General features: G+C 37.3%; 2 protein-coding genes and 1 long non-coding RNA gene across 12 annotated transcripts in view; all 3 read right to left on the bottom strand.

Moving 5' to 3' along the window:
• Positions 1 to 21488, bottom strand: part of LOC118936567 (class I histocompatibility antigen, F10 alpha chain) — a 62867-nt gene that overhangs the window by 26320 nt on the left and 15059 nt on the right. The window lies entirely within an intron of this gene.
• On the bottom strand, positions 672 to 7938 carry LOC149975538 (uncharacterized). The gene is made up of 8 exons (XR_016488508.1): positions 4929 to 7938; positions 4804 to 4851; positions 4415 to 4538; positions 3882 to 4148; positions 3659 to 3791; positions 2856 to 2891; positions 2637 to 2741; positions 672 to 2090 (listed from the first exon to the last, which is right to left on the bottom strand). It is a non-coding gene; the product is annotated as an uncharacterized LOC149975538 (long non-coding RNA).
• LOC110496247 (class I histocompatibility antigen, F10 alpha chain) lies at positions 8140 to 19808 on the bottom strand. Of its 10 annotated transcripts, XM_090208640.1 has the most exons (16): positions 19557 to 19795; positions 18581 to 18856; positions 18159 to 18452; positions 17675 to 17959; positions 17330 to 17449; positions 16990 to 17043; positions 16612 to 16647; positions 15444 to 15476; positions 14059 to 14091; positions 12591 to 12623; positions 12433 to 12483; positions 11123 to 11155; positions 10965 to 11015; positions 9659 to 9691; positions 9502 to 9551; positions 8140 to 8552 (listed from the first exon to the last, which is right to left on the bottom strand). In XM_090208640.1, exons 1-15 carry the CDS (start codon positions 19624 to 19626, stop codon positions 9511 to 9513), a joined length of 1443 nt encoding a protein of 480 aa, XP_090064766.1. In that variant the 5' UTR covers positions 19627 to 19795; the 3' UTR covers positions 8140 to 8552; positions 9502 to 9510. The 10 variants fall into 10 exon arrangements, with proteins under 10 accessions (XP_090064766.1, XP_090064767.1, XP_090064764.1 ...); XM_090208641.1 differs by lacking the exon at positions 15444 to 15476 and having other exon boundaries at positions 19557 to 19806; XM_090208638.1 differs by lacking the exons at positions 14059 to 14091; positions 15444 to 15476 and adding exons at positions 13903 to 13919; positions 16173 to 16204 and having other exon boundaries at positions 9502 to 9691; positions 12591 to 12625.

The following is a 21488-nucleotide window of genomic DNA, read 5'->3' as shown; positions in this document are numbered from 1 at the left end:
CATTTGAATATCTTGGCCATGTTCTGTTATAATCTCCACCCGGCACAGCCAGAAGAGGACTGGTCACCCCTCATAGCCCGGTTCCTCTCTAGGTTTCTTCCGAGGTTTTGGCCTTTCTAGGGAGTTTTTCCTAGCCACCGTGCTTCTACACCTGCATTGCTTGCTGTTTGGGGTTTTAGGCTGGGTTTCTGTACAGCACTTTGAGATATCAGCTGATGTACGAAGGGCTTTATAAAATACATTTGAAATTTGATTTGATAGGGTAATGTGGGATGATCATTTCTTGCATGAACTAAAATAACACATTATAGATGGCTCTAGGCCAGAGAATGGCGTTAACAGGAGCAGCTGCAGAAGTGATGTCCTACTGAATATTGTAGGCCTGCAGTATGGGATGTGCGTTTCAAAAATGTATATTGTTTTCTCATAGTTAAATTATAAAAATAAAAATATTGATTTTTTATTTGATGTATTTATTTACCATCACCAAATCATCTGATTTACTTTCACATTTAAACAGCCCAATGTTATTTAATGAAATTTGTTGAAGGACAGAAATCAGGTCAGAGGTCTGAGAATGACATATGAGGTACAAAAAAAAAATTATAGAAAAAACAAAGTTATTATTGCATTGTAACTTGATGTACGAGTCAAAGGTTCATGTGAAATCCTTCAAATGTAATTTATTGGGTCTCCATCTGATCGCACTCTTTGATTTCAGATTGTGGGATAGTGAATTGTTATGGTTTTCCAGAGGAAAATAATCTTGTTGAATTCATAGTGAAAGAATCCATGGTAATGGAATTATACTTACATTACATTGTTTAATTCTATCCAGAACAAAAATATTAAAGCAACATGTAAAGAGTGTAGGTCCCATGTTTCATGAGCTGAAATAAAAGATCCCAGAAATGTTCCATATGCACAAAAAGCTTATTTCTCTCAAATGTTGGGCACAAATTTGTTTACAACCCTGTTAGTGAGCATTTCTCCTTTGCCAAGATAATCCATCTACCTGACAGTTGTGACATATCAAGAAGCTGATTAAATAGCATGATCATTACACAGGTGCACCTTGGGAAAATAAAACAGGTGCTGGGGACAATAAAAGGCCACTCTAAAATGTGCAACTTTGTCACACAACACAATGCCACATATGTCTTATGTTTTGAGGGAGCATGCAATTGGTATGCTGAGTGTAATATCTACCAGAGTTGTTGCAAGATAATTTAATGTTCATTTCTCTACCATAAGTTCGTCCAACCGGCCTCACAACCGCAGACCACGTGTAACCACGGCAGCCCAGGACCTACACATACGGCTTCTTCACCTGCGGGATTGTCTGAGACCAGCCACCCAGACAGCTGAGGAGTATTTCTGTCTGTAATAACATCCTTTTGTGGGGGAAAACTCATTCTGATTGGCTGGGCCTGGCTCCCAAGTGGGTGGGCCTATGCCCTCCCTGGCCTAACCATAGCTGCGCCCCTGCACAGTCTTGTGAAATCCATAGATTAGGGCCTAATTAATATATTTAAATGGACTGAATTCCTTATATGAACTGCAACTCAGTACAATCTTTGAAATTGTTGCATGTTGCGTTTATGTTTTTGTTCAGTATATATTCTTTGTCTATACTATGCTAGCCGGTGGTCCAGTCTGTTTATGATTTAGCCAACACCTATCTGTGTTCGCTCATTGTCATGCCTTTAATATTTCATTTGGAAAACTCATGTCTACAGTATATATTGTAAACATATCCCTCTGGTGATAGAAGGTGTACCAAATAGTTACAAGACAAGGCTGTAACGCTTTTGCAAATGCAGTATAGGTACATTACTTACATCACAGGATGTATAATAGGATAGTTATAATAGAACGGCAAATATAATAGTATGATATAGTAGGATCATGTAAGGATCTTAAGTATACAGAATATAAATGATCCAAATAAAAAGCGTATCTAGTTTTACATTATGGGATAGATGATGCAAGAATCCATTTTAAAGCAGCATAAATCACACATTAGCTCCATCCTTTCCCAGCAGAGGGTTCTGGGCCTCTTTTTCTTCAATGGAGTTACCTCACGCTCCCTTTAAGACAAAAAGATGGGGATACTCATTAGGATATGTACCACACTGACTCTACACTGTAGAGCAGAGGTGTGAAACTAACACATTCGGTCTTCAGCGAGATCCGGAGGGTCGCACTGAAAATGTGTTATATTTCCTCGCAGTAAAAATGTGCTAAATTAGTCTATCCACTGTTTTTTACCTTTTCAATGCTCCCTGACTGTCTAGCTTTCATTTCAGTGATTCTTAGTGAGCTGGACAGTCAATAAATGAATGTAGACCCATTATCATTTCTACACAGTTTCGATTTGGTTTGAGCCATTTTAAAGTATATTGAGTTTGTCCCCCCAGTATACATACATATACTTGCACTATTAATAGGCCGCAAAGAGGCATTGCATCTGTGCTAGAGATTAACTAGAGACTTTAATGTATACATTTATTCTAAATCCAATTCATAATGACTTTTGAATGAGAACTTATTTATCAGTCATCAGTTACTTATTTAGATGACCCAAACCCAAAAGGGTGCAATTGATGCAGAGAGGGAGGTTGATATATACAGACCTTTACCAGGTAACAGTTCTTGGTTCTCATCAGTATCTTCATGGCTGCCAGTTGGAGATCCCTCCTGACTAGAACCTTCACTAGAACTTTCACTCGAACCCTGACCTGAAAGAATAACAGCAAAACAGTCAAACCCCATCACCTACACAGTTTACGTGTTAGACCTAGTCAAAACCAATGTTATAAAAAACACAATGAGGTAATCACTTTAAACATGACCTGAGTCAAGAGGAGAGGGGTTGTCTCTGGTCTTCCCTGAAAAAGAGATTGTCATAAACCTATTATGCTTATATTATCACAAATAATAAAGAAAAATATGACATCATATTACTGTCATGTTTCTCTATCTTTCCCCACTGTAATTCTTTCTCTCTTTTAAATTCAGAAATGTACTTTAAATATATATATATTTTTTTATATGTATTAAAAGATAAGTCAACTGACGTTGAACTTAAAAAAAGTTTTGGCTTTTCCCAAAGTCATTGTATTCTGTCACAATAATTCTCCTCTATGAGGCTCTTGTGTGGGAACATGACAACATTTATCAGTAAGTTGTTTTGATCTTGAAGGAGGATATTAATCCTTTTCAATCTTCATACTAAAGCTGAAAGTATGTGAAGTACACCTAGAAAGTATGTGAAGTACACCTAGGTTCATTGTGTCAAACAGCATGCTTGTTATTCTTCAGTGTTTTACTTCCTTGACAAACCTGTTCTGGATCAGAACTACAGTAACTCCTCTGTCTGCCCTGTTTATGATAAAAGCAACCTTTGCAATGAAAACAAAAATGTGTTATTTCTAAATTGTTCCTTGTGCATTTTTTTTGGTAAACCCCACAGTCTTTTTTCACCTAAACGTTACCTAATAGTATTATCACACATACTCAGCTATAATCAACAACATTGGCCTTGTTATGTTCAAACGTGCAATTATAAAGTTAATGCGACTTTGTAATTGTAGGTCTGCAGTAGGTGTGTAAGTCTTTGAGAATGGTTAGATTAGCTACATATCCTGTAGTTTACCTATTGACTCGTTGATGTTCACGGCGTCACTTTTGAAATTGTCTCTGAAGGTGGAGGACACGGGCACCTTGTATTCAGTGTTGGGAATTAGTCCAGTCAGAGGGTAGGTGTTCATGTTACCATTCACCAGCATCTTCACCATGGAGAGAGAAAGAGAGAGAGAGAGATCCATTTTAGTAGGCAACAGGAGAAAAAAAGCAGATGGACAGACAGCCAGACAGACCTCTTTAGTGTCTCCTCCTCTGGTTGGGGTCCAGGTGAGTCTGTAGAGGACCACGTCTTGGGCTGAGTGTTCCCAGGTGACCCCGAAGCTCTCTGTGGAGACTTCACTGGTCTTTAGGTTCAGAGGCTCTGGGACTGTCACTGGATTACTCAGTGTGTTTTATAGCATGGTGCTGGCAACACCAGGGTTGTTTGATCAACAGTCAATGTTGAGAGTGACACACTCGCTTTGGGTAAAAGTGTATGTGTTACCTCAAAACCCTATCGTCTGTGGGGAAAAAATGACATTTTTACACTAAATCCTATCATTAAATTCCTAAGATAAAGAAAAGCAGCTCAGGACAAGAGCAATAGAGAATTACACTAGAGTAGAGCAATAGAGAATTACGGTAGAGTAGATCAATATTTTGGACAAGCAACTCTCTGGCAATCAATCAATCTCCTTTAGTACCACTCTACCACAGGTACTATACAGCTCTCCAAAACTAACAGCTGGGGAGAATAGAGGAGAGGGGAGGGGAGAGGCAGTCTTACTTGTGGTAAATCAGCCAGTCAGGGGCTTGGCTTGGCGACCCCCATCATACAAAGCCAAGATGGTCACTGTCAGTGGCATCAGGTTACTAAGCAACACTGGGGTTTCGTTGCATCCACATACGCCCTATGGTCAAAGAAGAGGTAAGGTTAAAGGTGAGTGCAAATTTATCTCATCTCAAAGAATATGTACTGTTGATGGCATTCTTGTCCTGATACAGTCTTTACATCCTGGTCAATAATTGAAAGCATTCATTAATTTTAAGAATAACAATAACGGTACTGGGATGTCACACGTTTACCATGTGATTTGTTCTCGGGTAAAGAAAATCTCGTTGGAAAGTGCATTGATATATACCCATTGATACTTCAAGAATATAACTTAGAAATACCTCATGAACTTAGTTGTTGTCGTACCTCATCAGAGCCCAAAATATAATCTGGAAAACAAATTTTATTCGTCACATGCGCCGAATACAACAGGTGAAGAAGACCTTACAGTGAAATGTTTACTTACAGGCCTTTAACCAGCAATGCAGTTTTAAGAAAAATATGTGTCAGCTGTCAGGAGCTGCCAGAGCCGCCCGTCAGTCAGGAGCTGCCAGAGCCGTCCGTCAGGCAGGAGCTGCCAGTGCCACCCTTCAGGCAGGAGCTGCCAGAGTCACCCTTCACTCCGGCGCTGCCAGAGTCACCCTTCACTCCGGCGCTGCCAGAGTCGCCCTTCACTCCGGCGCTGCCAGAGTCACCCTTCACTCCGGCGCTGCCAGAGTCGCCCTTCACTCCGGCGCTGCCAGAGTTGCCCTTCACTCCGGCACTGCCGGAGTCGCCCGCCTGTCCGGCGCTGACGGAGTCTCCCGTCTATTCGGGGCCCGGTGAAAGGGTCCCCAGTCCGAGGTCGGCGGCGAGGGTCGCCGCTCCAAAGGCGCCACCTAAGTGGACCGAGACTAAGGTGGAGTGGGGTCAGAGCCGCCAGAGCCAGAGCCGCGGACAGATGCCCACCCAGACTCTCCCCTATGGGTTTAGGTTTTGCGGTCGGAGTCCGCACCTTTGGGGGGGTACTGTCACGTCCTGACCTTAGTTCCTTTTGTATGTCTCTATATTAGGTTGTTCTTGTGTTTATATTTCTATATGTTTGGCCTGGTATGGTTCCCAATCAGAGGCAGCTGTCAATCGTTGTCTCTGATTAAGAACCATACTTAGGTAGCCTGTTTTCCCACTCTTGTTTGTGGGTGGTTATTTTCCGTTTCAGTGTTTTTCACCATGCGGGACTGTTTCGTTTTTTCTTTATTCGCTTGTTCGTTTGTTTCCTGTGTTCAGTGTAATAAATATGACGAACACTTACCACGCTGCATATTGGTCCGATATTTCCTACTCCTCCTCAGAAGAGGAAGACGACAACCGTTACAGGAGGTCAAATGTACTCCTTTTCCCTGAAACACCATGCAGTCAAACTTTTAATTTTGTGCCACCAGGGCCACAATAATATACCCCCTCTCTGAATGTCAGAGTGTGACCCCCTCCCCATGGGTTACTGCAGCTAGTGTTGCCAGCACTGCCACTGCCTGGGTGGGGGCACCCCACCGGAATACACACCGGTTAGGTACAAGGTCGTCAAGGTTCTCATTAGCATCTTTGAGAATTTACTTGCATATTATGCTCTCCCTTTAGTGGGCTTTGGCTTTGCAGGACCAACCCTGCCAAGCAGGATCCGAATCTTGAGGGGGCAGTGCTGCTCTAGGTCTCTGACTGCATTTTGGCTGCATACAGACCACTTACAGCAGGCCCATAAAACAGCTAGGGACTTCTCCTTAGTATCTGGGTCATTCAAGTGGGTATCTAGGGTATAGGGTTGTGGACCATTCCATCAATATAGGATCATAAGTAAATAAATTAGATGTATAATTCATTTTAAAAATGTAGTTCCCCATGATAGAACAATAAATAAATCAACTGTATAATTGATTTTAAAACGCTGTTCCACCATGATAGGACAAAAAATAAATAAGATGTATAATTCATTATAAAAAGTATATCCATCATCTGAACAACATTGAAAGCTCTCTCACACCCCCGCTCTCAGCAATACATTGGTTCTGGGATATGCAACCATTTCCTTTCTCACTAAACGCCACACTTTCCCCAAAATCAAAAACCACACACCACACATACTGTGCCTTCTGTTTACTGAGTTTTTATCTTCACCATGTTGAATTAGTGCTTTTGTGTTCCAATTAGTTATAATTGAAGATATATAGAAAAGCTATATTTTTTGTTGTATTATTACAGTCAATAACCGGGCTAGAATTGTGTTTAATTATATTCCTCGTCTATAAGAACTTTGTCATTTTTAAAATAGCCATGGAGTAGTCTTTGTGTCTCTGAACAACTGGCTATCAATATATAGCTTATCGACGACGAGAGCTACTCGTTTCCCTTTTAATCTATTTTCCTTGAAAATTGGATACAGAACTTTACGCCGTTCTGCAATCTCCTTTGGGAACTGGTCATTCATACCAATTTGGGTCCCAGCAAGTCTTTTACCAGGCTTTTAATCATTATTTTATCTTTAAAAAGAGCTAATTTGGCAACGACGATTGGGCGTTCATACCTCTGCTCTCTCTGTACGAAGCGGTGTACATGTTCGAGTTGGATTTTGTCGATAGCTTCGCGTGGAATCTGAAGCGTTGTAAGGAGGAACTCTCTAACTACAGATTCAGGAGCTTCTCCTTCTTTCTCTTGGATACTTGTAAGGAACATATTCTCTCTCATGGATCTAGTCTGTATGTCAAGTAAGGCTTCTCTCAGAACAGTGTTCTTCTTTTTAAATTCATAAACTTCTGTTTCAATCTTAAAGACTGTCCCTTTTAGCTTGTTTGTGTCTTTCTCCAATGTCACAGCTTTTTCCATCACTCATCTCGAGGCTTGCCTTCAACTCTTTTATATCTTTACTGACTAGTTCAAGTATACCCAGTTTGTAATTTACTGATTTTAACAGATTGGTTTCGACCTTTACCATTCCCGGTGGTGAAAATATTAAATCGTCTGTGGAAGAGTCACTTTTTCGTTTTGAAATAGGTTCCCCTGTCTTACTCACCGTCATGTTTGGGTGTTGCTTGTTTTCGTAATATTTGTCGATACATTTCTCGTTTTGTTTTGTGTTGTTATCCAGATTGAAGGATATCACCCACCAGATTGTGTAGTGCTAACATTTAGTCTAATTTACCGATATTGAATATTACGTTTTTATCTTGAGGTGCTCTACATAACTACGTTCAGTCCCCCATCTTCAGTCCGTCACCAAACAACATTTTACTTTCACTTTTAGCAACATTACACCACTGTCCATTGTCAAAGTGTCCCAAAAAGGAGCAAAAGTACGACAAAATATATTTTGAATGCTCACATTTGAATGAATTGCCCGAAAAATAATGAGAATATCTATCCTAAATCATTTCTGTGTCAAATTCGCAGGTGAGCCACACAGTGCGACGACAGTGAACCTGGGCTCTCCTGACAGGTGAACTCCCATGTTTCCTCATGGAACATGGTCAAACTAGTTTGGTTGCTTGTGTTAACTGCAGCTATGCCTATATGCATAATCTTAACTTTTTCATTGGTATCCTTCATTATTATAATGACTCAAAAGCATAACAAGGGTCCAATCATCATTGAAACAGTCAAATGTGGCATGCAGTGTTGAACACATAAGGGATACTGAGACGTTCTCATTGGTTCACAAAGGAGTCTTTTATTAATGCAGTGATTTATACTTTCCCCGAAAAATGAAAACAAAACATATTTAAAAAGCAGTTCAGTGCATGTGTGTTTATGTGTGTGCAACGATTTAAATGATTGGTTTCCAGTTTAAAATAAACAATCTACAATAGAAATAGAATAAGGTTCCAATACCAATACATTAAAATGGCCCAAATATAGGCGGTTTACAAATCAATTTGTTGAAAAGGAATTCTATTATGATATTCGAAAGATCAAAACGTTCATTAATAAGTATTCAAATCCAAGCCGATCAAAACGGTCAATTCTTGGGAATGTACACATCCACATTGACAGTATTTGTTGACAAAACAGAATCACATGTTGTTTGCTAGATTTAGATGCGTTGTCAGTCACTCCTCAATGGCTGAGAGAATAGAGAGAGAAAGTCATTATGAGAATGGATGCTTGTTTTTTTATACTCAGGGCTATAGCTGCAGTAACAGTAGGCATGCTAATGACAATAATACAATCATTTAGATAACTAAGAATTACACCTAAATAATAAATAGTAATAGTGCAGTTAGTATTACATATCCATGTAGATTCATGATGCTGATATTTGTAAAAGGATGTTTGCAGTGGTGTAAAGTACTTAAGTAAAAATACTTTAAAGTACTACTTAAGTCGTTTTTTTGGTTATCTGAACATTACTTTGCTATTTATTTTTTGCCAACTTTTACTTCACTACATTCCTAAAGAAAATATATATCGATTTTTTGTACTCGTTACATTTTGACAGGAAAATGGATCAATTCACAAACTTATCAAGAGAACATCCCTGGTCATCCCTACTGCCTCTGATCTGGCGGACTCACTAAACACAATAACAAGAAAATTGTGCCGTCTGGTTTGCTTAATATAAGGAATTTGAAATGGTTTATACTTTTACTTTTGATACTTCAGTACATTTTAGCAATTCCATTTACTTTTGATACTTAAGTATATTTAAACGCAAATACTTTTAGACTTTTACTCAAGTAGTATTTTACTGGGTGACTTTCACTTTTACTAGAGTCATTTTCTATTATTGTATATTTAATTTTACTCATGTATGACACTTGAGTACTTTTTTTTACCACTGAATGTTTGGGGATGTTAGTTAATATGTGGTTTGTACTGTTGATGGACATGTGCCAGTTCCCTAGTTGGATACATGGTGGCATGGCTGGAGGAACCAAATCCTTTAAGTGCTTAGATACATAATAGTACTTTCAACAACAACTAACACCAGAAAAACATGTAACTTTCAAGAATGAGATTGGGGGGTCATGATTGTATTACATGATATATATTTTAAGGATAAATGATATTACCTCAACTTGTCAGCATTGCCTCTCCTCTAGACTTGCGTTGCTGCCTTGACCTGGAACAGCAGAACTAACATCAGCACTTTCATAGTTTCAACTGCATTCACTATGTACTTAAGAAATATACAATAAAATAACTGGCAATACTTTTGAATAACATTACCAGAGTCAGTGCTGCTAGCGCCATCCTTTATCACTGGGAAAATATAATATTATCACTCTTTAATTAGATACAGATATAAAGCCTTCAGTGATGATCATTGGTCCTCTATAGGCATGCATATTCCCAAATAAAATTCTATGAATTAACGGAAAAATCATCATAGCAATGCAATTCACTCTCTGATTTGACTGAATCGATAACTACCCACCTAGTACATAGAAGATGTGACTTTACATTTCACGTCAGTGTCATAATAGTCCTACTCGGTACAGATAATTCATTAGTTAGAATGAATGTGTCATGTTGTCTCCCACTATGTTCAGTGTCTAATTGCTAGTTATTCTTTAGGTGTTCCCTTCCTTGAGACACATTTTCTTGACTATGATTCACAGTCCCTTCATTTTACAAGTCTACATACCACATGATTTGTGACAAAGGTGATTAAAGTAAAGTTTGCATCAAATAGCAAACATGACAGAATTACACCTAAATAATACATAGTAATAGTGCAGTTAGTATACATGTCATGATGCTGATATTTGTAAAAGGATGTTGGGATGTTTGCAGTGGTATAAAGTACTTAAGTAAAAATACTTTAAAGTACTACTTAAGTAGTTTTTTCGTTATCTGAACATTACTTTGCTATTTATTTTTTGGCAACTTTTACTTTTACTTCACTACATTCCTAAAGAAAATATATATAGACTTTTTGTACTCGTTACATTTTGACAGGAAAATGTATCAATTCACACACTTATCAAGAGAAAAGCACTGGTCATCCCTACTGCCTCTGATCTGGCGGACTCACTAAACACAATAACAAGAACATTTTGCCGTCTGGTTTGCTTAATATAAGGAATTTTAAATGGTTTACACTTTTACTTTTGATATTTAAGTACATTTTAGCAATTCCATTTACTTTTGATACTTAAGTATATTTAAACACAAATACTTTTAAACTTTTACTCAAGTAGTATTTTACTGGGTGACTTTCACTATTACTAGAGTCATTTTCTATTATTGTATATTTACTTTTACTCATGTATGACACTTGAGTATTTTTTTTTACCACTGAATGTTTGGGGATGTTAGTTAATATGTGGTTTGTACTGTTGAAGGACATGTGCCAGTTCCCTAGTTGGATACATGGTGGCATGGCTGGAGGAACTAAATCCTTTAAGTGCTCAGATACATAATAGTACTTTCAACAACAACTAACACCAGAAAAACATCTAACTTTCAAGAATGAGATTGGGGGGCCATGATTGTATTACATTATATGTATTTTAAGGATAAATTATATTACCTCCATTAGCCAGCAATGCCTCCCTCTCTAGACATTCATTGCTGCCTTGACCTGGAACAGCAGAACTAACATCAGCACTTCCATAGTTTCAACTGCATTCACTATGTACTTAAGAAATATACAGTAAAATAACTGGCAATACTTTTGAATAACATTACCAGAGTCAGTGCTGCTAGCGCCATCCTTTGTCCCTGGGAAAAGAGAATTTATCACTCTTTAGTTAGATACAGATATAAAGCCTTCAGTGATGATCATTGGTCCTCTATAGGCATGCATATTCCCAAATAAAATTCTATAAATTAACGGAGAAATCCTATTAGCAATGTAATTCACTCTCTGATTTGACTGAATCGATAACTACCCACCTAGTACATAGAAGATGTGACTTTACATTTCACGTCAGTGTCATAATAATGCTACTCGGTACAGATAATTCATTAGTTAGAATTCATATGTCATGTTGTCTCCCACTATGTTCAGTGTCTAATTGCTAGTTATTCTTTAGGTGTTCCCTTCCTTGAGAAACCTTTTCTTGACTATGATTCACAGTCCCCTCATTTTACAAGTCTACATACCACATGATTTGTGACAAAGGTGATTAAAGTAAAGTTTGCATCAAAAAGCAAACATGACAGAATTACACCTAAATAATACATAGTAATAGTGAAGTTAGTATACATGTCAATGTAGTCTCATGATGCTGATATTTGTAAAAGGATGTTGGGATATTTGCAGTGGTGTAAAGTACTTAAGTAAAAATACTTTAAAGTACTACTTAAGTAGTTTTTTTGGTTATCTGAACATTACTTTGCTATTTATTTTTTGCCAACTTTTACTTCACTACATTCCTAAAGAAAATATATATCGATTTTTTGTACTCGTTACATTTTGACAGGAAAATGGATCAATTCACACACTTATCAAGAGAAAATCCCTGGTCATCCCTACTGCCTCTGATCTGGCGGACTCACTAAACACAATAACAAGAAAATTGTGCCATCTGGTTTGCTTAATATAAGGAATTTGAAATGGTTTACACTTTTACTTTTGATACTTCAGTACATTTTAGAAATTCCATTTACTTTTGACACTTAAGTATATTTAAACGCAAATACTTTTAGACTTTTACTCAAGTAGTATTTTACTGGGTGACTTTCACTTTTACTTGAGTCATTTTCTATTATTGTATATTTACTTTGACTCATGTATGACACTTGAGTACTTTTTTTTACCACTGAATGTTTGGGGATGTTAGTTAATATGTGGTTTGTACTGTTGAAGGACGTGCCAGTTGCCTAGTTGGATACATGGTGGCATGGCTGGAGGAACCAAATCCTTTTAAGTGCTCAGATACATAATAGTACTTTCAACAACAACTAACACCAGAAAAACATCTAACTTTCAAGAATGAGATTGGGGGGCCATGATTGTATTACATGATATATATTTTAAGGATAAATTATATTACCTCCATTAGCCAGCAATGCCTCCCTCTCTAGACATTCATTGCTGCCTTGACCTGGAACAGCAGAACTAACATCAGCACTTCCATAGTTTCAACTGCATTCACTATGTACTTAAGAAATATACAGTAAAATAACTGGCAATACTTTTGAATAACATTACCAGAGTCAGTGCTGCTAGCGCCATCCTTTGTCCCTGGGAAAAGAGAATTTATCACTCTTTAGTTAGATACAGATATAAAGCCTTCAGTGATGATCATTGGTCCTCTATAGGCATGCATATTCCCAAATAAAATTCTATGAATTAACGGAGAAATCCTATTAGCAATGTAATTCACTCTCTGATTTGACTGAATCGATAACTACCCACCTAGTACATAGAAGATGTGACTTTACATTTCACGTCAGTGTCATAATAATGCTACTCGGTACAGATAATTCATTAGTTAGAATTCATATGTCATGTTGTCTCCCACTATGTTCAGTGTCTAATTGCTAGTTATTCTTTAGGTGTTCCCTTCCTTGAGAAACCTTTTCTTGACTATGATTCACAGTCCCCTCATTTTACAAGCCTACATACCACATGATTTGTGACAAAGGTGATTAAAGTAAAGTTTGCATCAAAAAGCAAACATGACAGAATTACACCTAAATAATACATAGTAATAGTGAAGTTAGTATACATGTCAATGTAGTCTCATGATGCTGATATTTGTAAAAGGATGTTGGGATATTTGCAGTGGTGTAAAGTACTTAAGTAAAAATACTTTAAAGTACTACTTAAGTCGTTTTTTTGGTTATCTGAACATTACTTTGCTATTTATTTTTTGCCAACTTTTACTTCACTACATTCCTAAAGAAAATATATATCGATTTTTTGTACTCGTTACATTTTGACAGGAAAATGGATCAATTCACACACTTATCAAGAGAAAATCCCTGGTCATCCCTACTGCCTCTGATCTGGCGGACTCACTAAACACAATAACAAGAAAATTGTGCCGTCTGGTTTGCTTAATATAAGGAATTTGAAATGGTTTACACTTTTACTTTTGATACTTCAGTACATTTTAGCAATTCCATTTACTTTTGATACTTAAGTATATTTAAACGCAAATACTTTTAGACTTTTACTCAAGTAGTATTTTACTGGGTGACTTTCACTTTTACTTGAGTCATTTTCTATTATTGTATATTTACTTTGACTCATGTATGACACTCAAGTACTTTTTTTTACCACTGAATGTTTGGGGATGTTAGTTAATATGTGGTTTGTACTGTTGAAGGACGTGCCAGTTGCCTAGTTGGATACATGGTGGCATGGCTGGAGGAACCAAATCCTTTTAAGTGCTCAGATACATAATAGTACTTTCAACAACAACTAACACCAGAAAAACATCTAACTTTCAAGAATGAGATTGGGGGGCCAAGATTGTATTACATTATATATATTTTAAGGATAAATGATATTATCTCCATTAGCCAGCATTGCCTCCCTGTCTAGACTTTCGTTGCTGCCTTGACCTGGAACAGCAGAACTAACATCAGCACTTCCATAGTTTTAACTGCATTCACTATGTACTTAAGAAATATACAATAAAATAACTGACAATACTTTTGAATAACATTACCAGAGTCAGTGCTGATAGCGTCATCCTTTATCACTGGGGAAAGAGAATATTATCACTCTTTAGTTAGATACAGATATACATATATAATTCCGTCTCTGATTTGACTGAATCGATAACTACCCACCTAGTACATAGAAGATGTGACTTTACATTTCACGTCAGTGTCATAATAATCCTACTCGGTACAGATAATTCATTAGTTAGAATGAATGTGTCATGTTGTCTCCCACTATGTTCAGTGTCTAATTGCTAGTTATTCTTTAGGTGTTCCCTTCCTTGAGAAACATTTTCTTGACTATGATTCACAGTCCCTTCATTTTACAAGTCTACATACCACATGATTTGTGACAAAGGTGATTAAAGTAAAGTTTGCATCAAAAAGCAAACATGACAGAATTACACCTAAATAATACATAGTAATAGTGAAGTTAGTATACATGTCAATGTAGTCTCATGATGCTGATATTTGTAAAAGGATGTTGGGATATTTGCAGTGGTGTAAAGTACTTAAGTAAAAATACTTTAAAGTACTACTTAAGTCGTTTTTTTGGTTATCTGAACATTACTTTGCTATTTATTTTTTGCCAACTTTTACTTCACTACATTCCTAAAGAAAATATATATCGATTTTTTGTACTGGTTACATTTTGACAGGAAAATGGATCAATTCACACACTTATCAAGAGAAAATCCCTGGTCATCCCTACTGCCTCTGATCTGGCGGACTCACTAAACACAATAACAAGAAAATTGTGCCATCTGGTTTGCTTAATATAAGGAATTTGAAATGGTTTACACTTTTACTTTTGATACTTCAGTACATTTTAGCAATTCCATTTACTTTTGATACTTAAGTATATTTAAACGCAAATACTTTTAGACTTTTACTCAAGTAGTATTTTACTGGGTGACTTTCACTTTTACTTGAGTCATTTTCTATTATTGTATATTTACTTTGACTCATGTATGACACTCAAGTACTTTTTTTTACCACTGAATGTTTGGGGATGTTAGTTAATATGTGGTTTGTACTGTTGAAGGACGTGCCAGTTGCCTAGTTGGATACATGGTGGCATGGCTGGAGGAACCAAATCCTTTTAAGTGCTCAGATACATAATAGTACTTTCAACAACAACTAACACCAGAAAAACATCTAACTTTCAAGAATGAGATTGGGGGGCCAAGATTGTATTACATTATATATATTTTAAGGATAAATGATATTATCTCCATTAGCCAGCATTGCCTCCCTGTCTAGACTTTCGTTGCTGCCTTGACCTGGAACAGCAGAACTAACATCAGCACTTCCATAGTTTTAACTGCATTCACTATGTACTTAAGAAATATACAATAAAATAACTGACAATACTTTTGAATAACATTACCAGAGTCAGTGCTGATAGCGTCATCCTTTATCACTGGGGAAAGAGAATATTATCACTCTTTAGTTAGATACAGATATACATATATAATTCCGTCTCTGATTTGACTGAATCGATAACTACCCACCTAGTACATAGAAGATGTGACTTTACATTTCACGTCAGTGTCATAATAATCCTACTCGGTACAGATAATTCATTAGTTAGAATGAATGTGTCATGTTGTCTCCCACTATGTTCAGTGTCTAATTGCTAGTTATTCTTTAGGTGTTCCCTTCCTTGAGAAACATTTTCTTGACTATGATTCACAGTCCCTTCATTTTACAAGTCTACATACCACATGATTTGTGACAAAGGTGATTAAAGTAAAGTTTGCATCAAAAAGCAAACATGACAGAATTACACCTAAATAATACATAGTAATAGTGCAGTTAGTATTACATGTCAATGTAGTCTCATGATGCTGATATTTGTGAAAGGATGTTGGGATGTTTGTGGATGTTAGTTAATATATGGTTTGTACTGTTGATGGACATGTGCCAGTTGCCTAGTTGGATACATGGTGGCATGGCTGGAGGAACCAAATCCTGTAAGTGCTCAGATACATAATAGTACTTTCAACAACAACTAACACCAGAAAAATGTGTAACTTTAAAAAATTAGATTGGGAGGCTATGATTGTACTACATTATATATATTTTTATACATTTTTTCAAGGATAAATTGTATTGCCTCCCTCTCTAGACGTTCGTTGCTGCCTTGACCTGGAACAGCAGAACTAACATCAGCACTTCCATAGTTTCAACTGCATTCACTACGTACTTAAGAAATATACAATAAAATAACTGGCAATACTTTTGAATAACATTACCAGAGTCCCTTCATTTTACAAGTCTACATACCACATGACTTGTGATAAAGGTGATTAAAGCAACCTTTGCGGGCAAAAAGTAAACATGACAGACCTTGTTGTATTGTTAAAGTCACTTTGGAAAACTTAATGAACGTGTTTTTTACAATACCAGAAATCAATGCTGTCAGTCAATCATTCTTAATTGTAATTATAATCTACACTCCATTGCATGAAAGAAATTGGATCCTTCTCTGCTTTTAACAACTGTGAAACATAACATGACCTCCACTCTACAACTATGAGATTTGTAAGTCTTACCAGGCATGTTCAAAACGGCTGCTCCATTTCCATTGCCTGAAAGTAACAGAGTCATGTGAACGGACTAGCTTTGCAAGTACAAGGTTGATGTTGTGCTATATACTCATCGGTATTGTCCAGAGCAACAAATGGACAATAAGAAGTCAAACTATTCATCTGTATGTGATTAATAAAAATTATGTGTAAAAACAAGGATATGGGGGGGCTGTCATTAATTAATTGAATCATCACAAGACATAATTAAATCACAACAATAAACACTGATAAGATGGCCCCTCATTATACATATCCCTACCAGATCTTTGGTATTGCTGTGCTACTGCTACACATGTAATTGTTCTAGGAAGGACAAAATACATGACATTGTATCAACGGTACCATTTAGAGGTGCCTGGATCCCAGTAGCTGGTAGATCTCCTTTTTTACCAGCAACTAAAACAATGGAGCAAGATGTTAATGCCAAATATGACAGGTTTTTATTAAATTACTATCTGAAACAGTGGAAGAAACAGTGGAAACACAGTGGTAGGAAAAATAAACATACAATACTCTCTTTTTTTAACCTCCCGACTTGAGATTTACTAAAGTCACGCCCTGATATCAAAAAAGGTTTCCACATGCTTAAATGACCATAATCGCTTTAGTTTATCTCACAAAACAATACAAATAAGAAAAATAACATACTGTATGAAATTCATTCACAATGTGAAAAACTTACATATTTTGCCTTTCTTCCAAAGAACCAACATGGAGCTAACCATGGTCAGCAGGAGGACCAGCACAACAACAGCACCAATGATAACACCTGTTACTTGGGTACAATCGCAGCATTTCCCATCTGCGTGGAAGACAATATAAGAGGACATATTCAGCATTAACAATGACATATTGTACATTGAGCTTGAAAAACATTTTCACATTTTAATCATCTGCATTCATGACCTGTTAACAGACTCAGAAACATCTGATTTTACCACAACTGATAACCATAACTGGTTAACTAATAACTGGTTTGTTGAAAATACATACAGTACCGGTATATTGAATATAAGGAGTACTTTACCCCATTTTACCACATCTGGCTCCTTCAAAGCTACATGGTTGACAGAGCATTCATAAGTTTCCTTATCTGCCGCTGGGATCTGCACACTCATCCTGATCTGGTAGGTGTCATCATTATTGGGTAGGACTCCTGTAGACTGCACTCCATCATGTTCGGTCAATGGAACACCATTCTTCTTCATTTGCATAATCACATCTTTGGGATAGAAACCTGTGGCCATGCAGGTCAGTCGGACATGTCCTGCAGTTTTGGCCTTTTTAGCAAATGCATAGACCCTCGGAGGGGCTAAAGGGGGAATAAACGGAGAACATGAATATTATTTCTGATCTCACATGTACAAATGGTCGTTTTTTTGTTAACCATTTGTTAGGCTATACTATTTTAGGTCCAAAGTACTCTATCCGAGTTGTAAAAAGATCCTTCGAGTTATCCATAGTTAGGCTACACTATGTGAAGTTTAGAACACTTTTCAAAAAGTACTCACAATCAGTCCTACTGAATTCTTTGGCCTCGTATGCCATGAATTTGGAAAGCCAGTCCACACACTCCTTCTCCAGGTAGCCTTTGGTGTACTGGTTGAGGATCTGGACCCCGTCCCACTTCCTCTTAGTCGGCTGAGCTTGAACAACTGGGGCCACCCACTGCATATTGGCATCATCAAAGGCCAGGAAGTCGTCACCATCGTAGCTGTACTGGTCTGTGCCCTTTATGAATTTCAATGTGCCGTCACTCTGTCGGTCAATCTCACAGCCATGTTTCCACTGAAGGATATGGACATCTGAGAGGAAAAACAAATAGAATAGGAGAGGGAATGACTCACCTATGTTATGGTCCAGTCTGGGAGTTTTGGTGAAATATCTACAGTAGGCTGTGTAGAGTGACACAAATGCAAGTGTTGTTTCTCACCAGTGTTGTTGTGCCTCATGCGATCCATCAGGATGTTGATGTTGACTTTGAACCACTGCTCCTTGCTCTTGCGTGACTGAGTGCCTTTATCCCAGTAGTCTGCTGGCATCTTCTCCCTCATCCAGTCCTGTTTGGGAATCTTCTTCTTTGCCACACTGTCATAGCAATCTATCTGTTTGTCATTCATCAGACCCATGGCAGTGAACTCATGGATACCAGGCAATTCTACTGGCTTTGACAGGGCAGTGTAGATGTAATTCAGCGACCATTTCTCCACTGGTCACAAAAAGTGAAACATGAGTTAGTCGTGACTCCTGAGTAGAGATGCTTCTTCAAAGACCAAAATAATTGGGTATGACTTTTTAAGGAATATCAAATTGATTGGAATACTAAATAAAGGAATGATGGTGATAAAATGTACCTTAATCTGTTCTGTTACATTTTTCATATTATTTGTATTTAAAAAATAATACAATTTATGTTCACCACTTAGCCTACAATGGTTATTGAAAGAGACCAAACTAAAAAAACTGATCCTGGATCAACGAAATTGTGCACTAGACTTGTCGTCGCCATAGCATTTCCAACCAATCAAACTGTCCTTTTCTGTTGCCAGGTGAGATAGTTTTCACAGGTGTACAGTCAACTGAATTTGGCAGCAAGAGGCAAAACATAAACATTGTAGCCTAATTATCAATACAGTTTTAATAACTAAATAAAATGTTGGGAAGTTGAAGTTATTAAGTAAGTAATTATTATTTTTGACAGTTTGCGAACATTTTCAACAGAACAATAAATAACCTACAATAACCTACAATTTTCACGATACAACAATTGAACATGAATCGTCAAAATGTGCCTCGATGATAATAATTTCTCCATATTATTATTTTGTTCACTAGGTCTATAGCAACTCAGCCCAAAAAAAACATTTTACTTTCACCTTTAGCAACAAGACAGAAATAAATGTTCTTACCGCTGTCCACCGTCGAAAGTGTCGCGAAAAGGAACAAAAGTACGACGACATACATTTTGAACGCACACATGAATGTTAAATGCCCCGAAAATAATAATAAGCCTATCCTAAATAAAAGTCTGTGGCCAATCCCAAGGTGAGTCGCATAGTGTGACAACAGAGCACTTCGGCTTTCACAACCAGGTGAGCTCTAACGAACGTGGTCAAACAAGTTTGGTTGGTTATGTAAACTGTAACTGAAGCTAGGTCTACTTCATGCAGTATATATAGGCGTACCTTTATTCATTGCTATCTTTCATTATTATAATGACTCAAACGCATAACAGGGGTTCAATAATTATTGGAAGAGTACAATGTGGCATGCATTGTTGAACACTTACTGTAAGGGCTACTGAGACGTTCACATTGGTTGATAAAGTAGTCCTTTATTAAAGCAGTGATTTATACTTACAAAATATATATTTAAATAAGTGCTGTCTGTGTGTGCGTGTGTATGTGTGTGTGTGTAGTGGTTGAAATGAATGGGCACTAGGTTAAAATAAACAACCATAACATATTACGGTTCCAATACCAATAAATCTGGCATGAAGAAAAATAAATCTATGAAAAACACAATGTTAATTTTCTATATCTAAAGTGTTATTCAAGTGAAAATACATTTATTTTGGCTCATTTTATTCTCACAAGGAATCCCACTACGATTTTCAAAAGATCAAAACGATCATAAACTAAGAAGTTGATATCCAAGCCTATCTGATCAGAATGGTAAATGCTTGGAAAGGAATACATCCAGATTCACAGTGTTTGTTGATTAACAAAACAGAATCACACGTTCTTTGGTTTGGATGCGCTGTCAGTCACTTTAATGTCTGAGAGAATAGAGAGAGAAAGTCATTATGGGAATGGGTGCTTGCTTTTTATACTCGGGGCTATAGCTGCAGTAACAGTAGGAATTCTACAGATAACTCTATGAATTACAGTAGAAGTTCAATATTACCAGAGTCGTGGGTGGACAAGGACCCATTTCATGAACCTAAAGAAATACATAGTAGTGGTGTGTTATTGTTACATGTCCATGTAGTCTCTTGATGTTGATATTTGTTGGGATGTTTGGGGATGTTGGTTAATATATGGTTTGTAGTGTCAATGCCTGTAGTTGGATGCAGGGTGGTATGGCTGCTGGCACCAAATCTGTTAAGTGCTCAGATACTGTTTATTATACAATCAATAACAATTAACACCAGAACAAAACTGCAACTTTTAAGAATGAGATGGGAGGCCATGATTGAGTTACTTTTTTTAATGTAAAAGATCCCCGTCCCACTTCTTCTTAGTCGGCAGAGCTTGATCAACTGGGGCCACACACTGCATAGTGGCATCACAGATAGAACAATGAGACAGATATTTTAATGGATGTATAAATGTGAAGCATCCGGTTGGTGTTTCCGAGAGGAAGCCCACTGGTGGGCAGTGGGAGAAGATGGAACCAGATGGATTTTGGCCGACATTCTGCTAATTTGTCATGTCAATACAGTTTTCTGTTCCCAAAACTAGAATCTGCTATGAACAGAGTTGTAGACTTTACCCTTTGCAAAAGTTTAAAAAAAATCTGTTTAGATTGAGTGCAAAGGCGAATTGAGTTATTGCACACGTGCACTTCAAAGTAGGAATTCCCTAACGGAAATATGCAGATGTATACTAGATCGCGCCAATAGGATATCGCTAGCGCATGCTTGGCTCTGCCCACCTCCTTGCTTGTTCTGCCCACTATGAATAACTTGTTCCCATTGGAAACGACAAGCTGTGGTCCATCTTGGTTCTGATAACAATGTAAATCTCTCTCTGACAAGGTGACTTTTATCAATGTGTATTGGGCTCCATTTTACTCTCAGATTCGAAAGTGCTAATTAGCATCCAAGTAGACATCATGCA

This window comes from Oncorhynchus mykiss, chromosome 18 (assembly GCF_057628025.1).
Source record: "Oncorhynchus mykiss isolate SJ-2025 chromosome 18, ASM5762802v1, whole genome shotgun sequence".
NCBI classification, from domain to species: domain Eukaryota; kingdom Metazoa; phylum Chordata; class Actinopteri; order Salmoniformes; family Salmonidae; genus Oncorhynchus; species Oncorhynchus mykiss.
This window is presented reverse-complemented; position numbering and strand designations above follow the sequence as displayed.

Excerpts from the sequence above, each read along its gene's own strand:
- LOC110496247 (XM_090208637.1), bottom strand. The coding sequence starts at position 19,626 with ATGTGTGCGTTCAAAATGTATGTCGTCGTACTTTTGTTCCTTTTCGCG. Across the intron at positions 18,857-19,556 it reads ACTTTCGACGGTGGACAGCG|TGGAGAAATGGTCGCTGAAT; the intron begins GTAAGAACATTT and ends TTTTGTGACCAG. Across the intron at positions 15,477-16,611 it reads AGCCGTTTTGAACATGCCTG|TGATAAAGGATGACGCTATC; the intron begins GTAAGACTTACA and ends CTCTTTCCCCAG.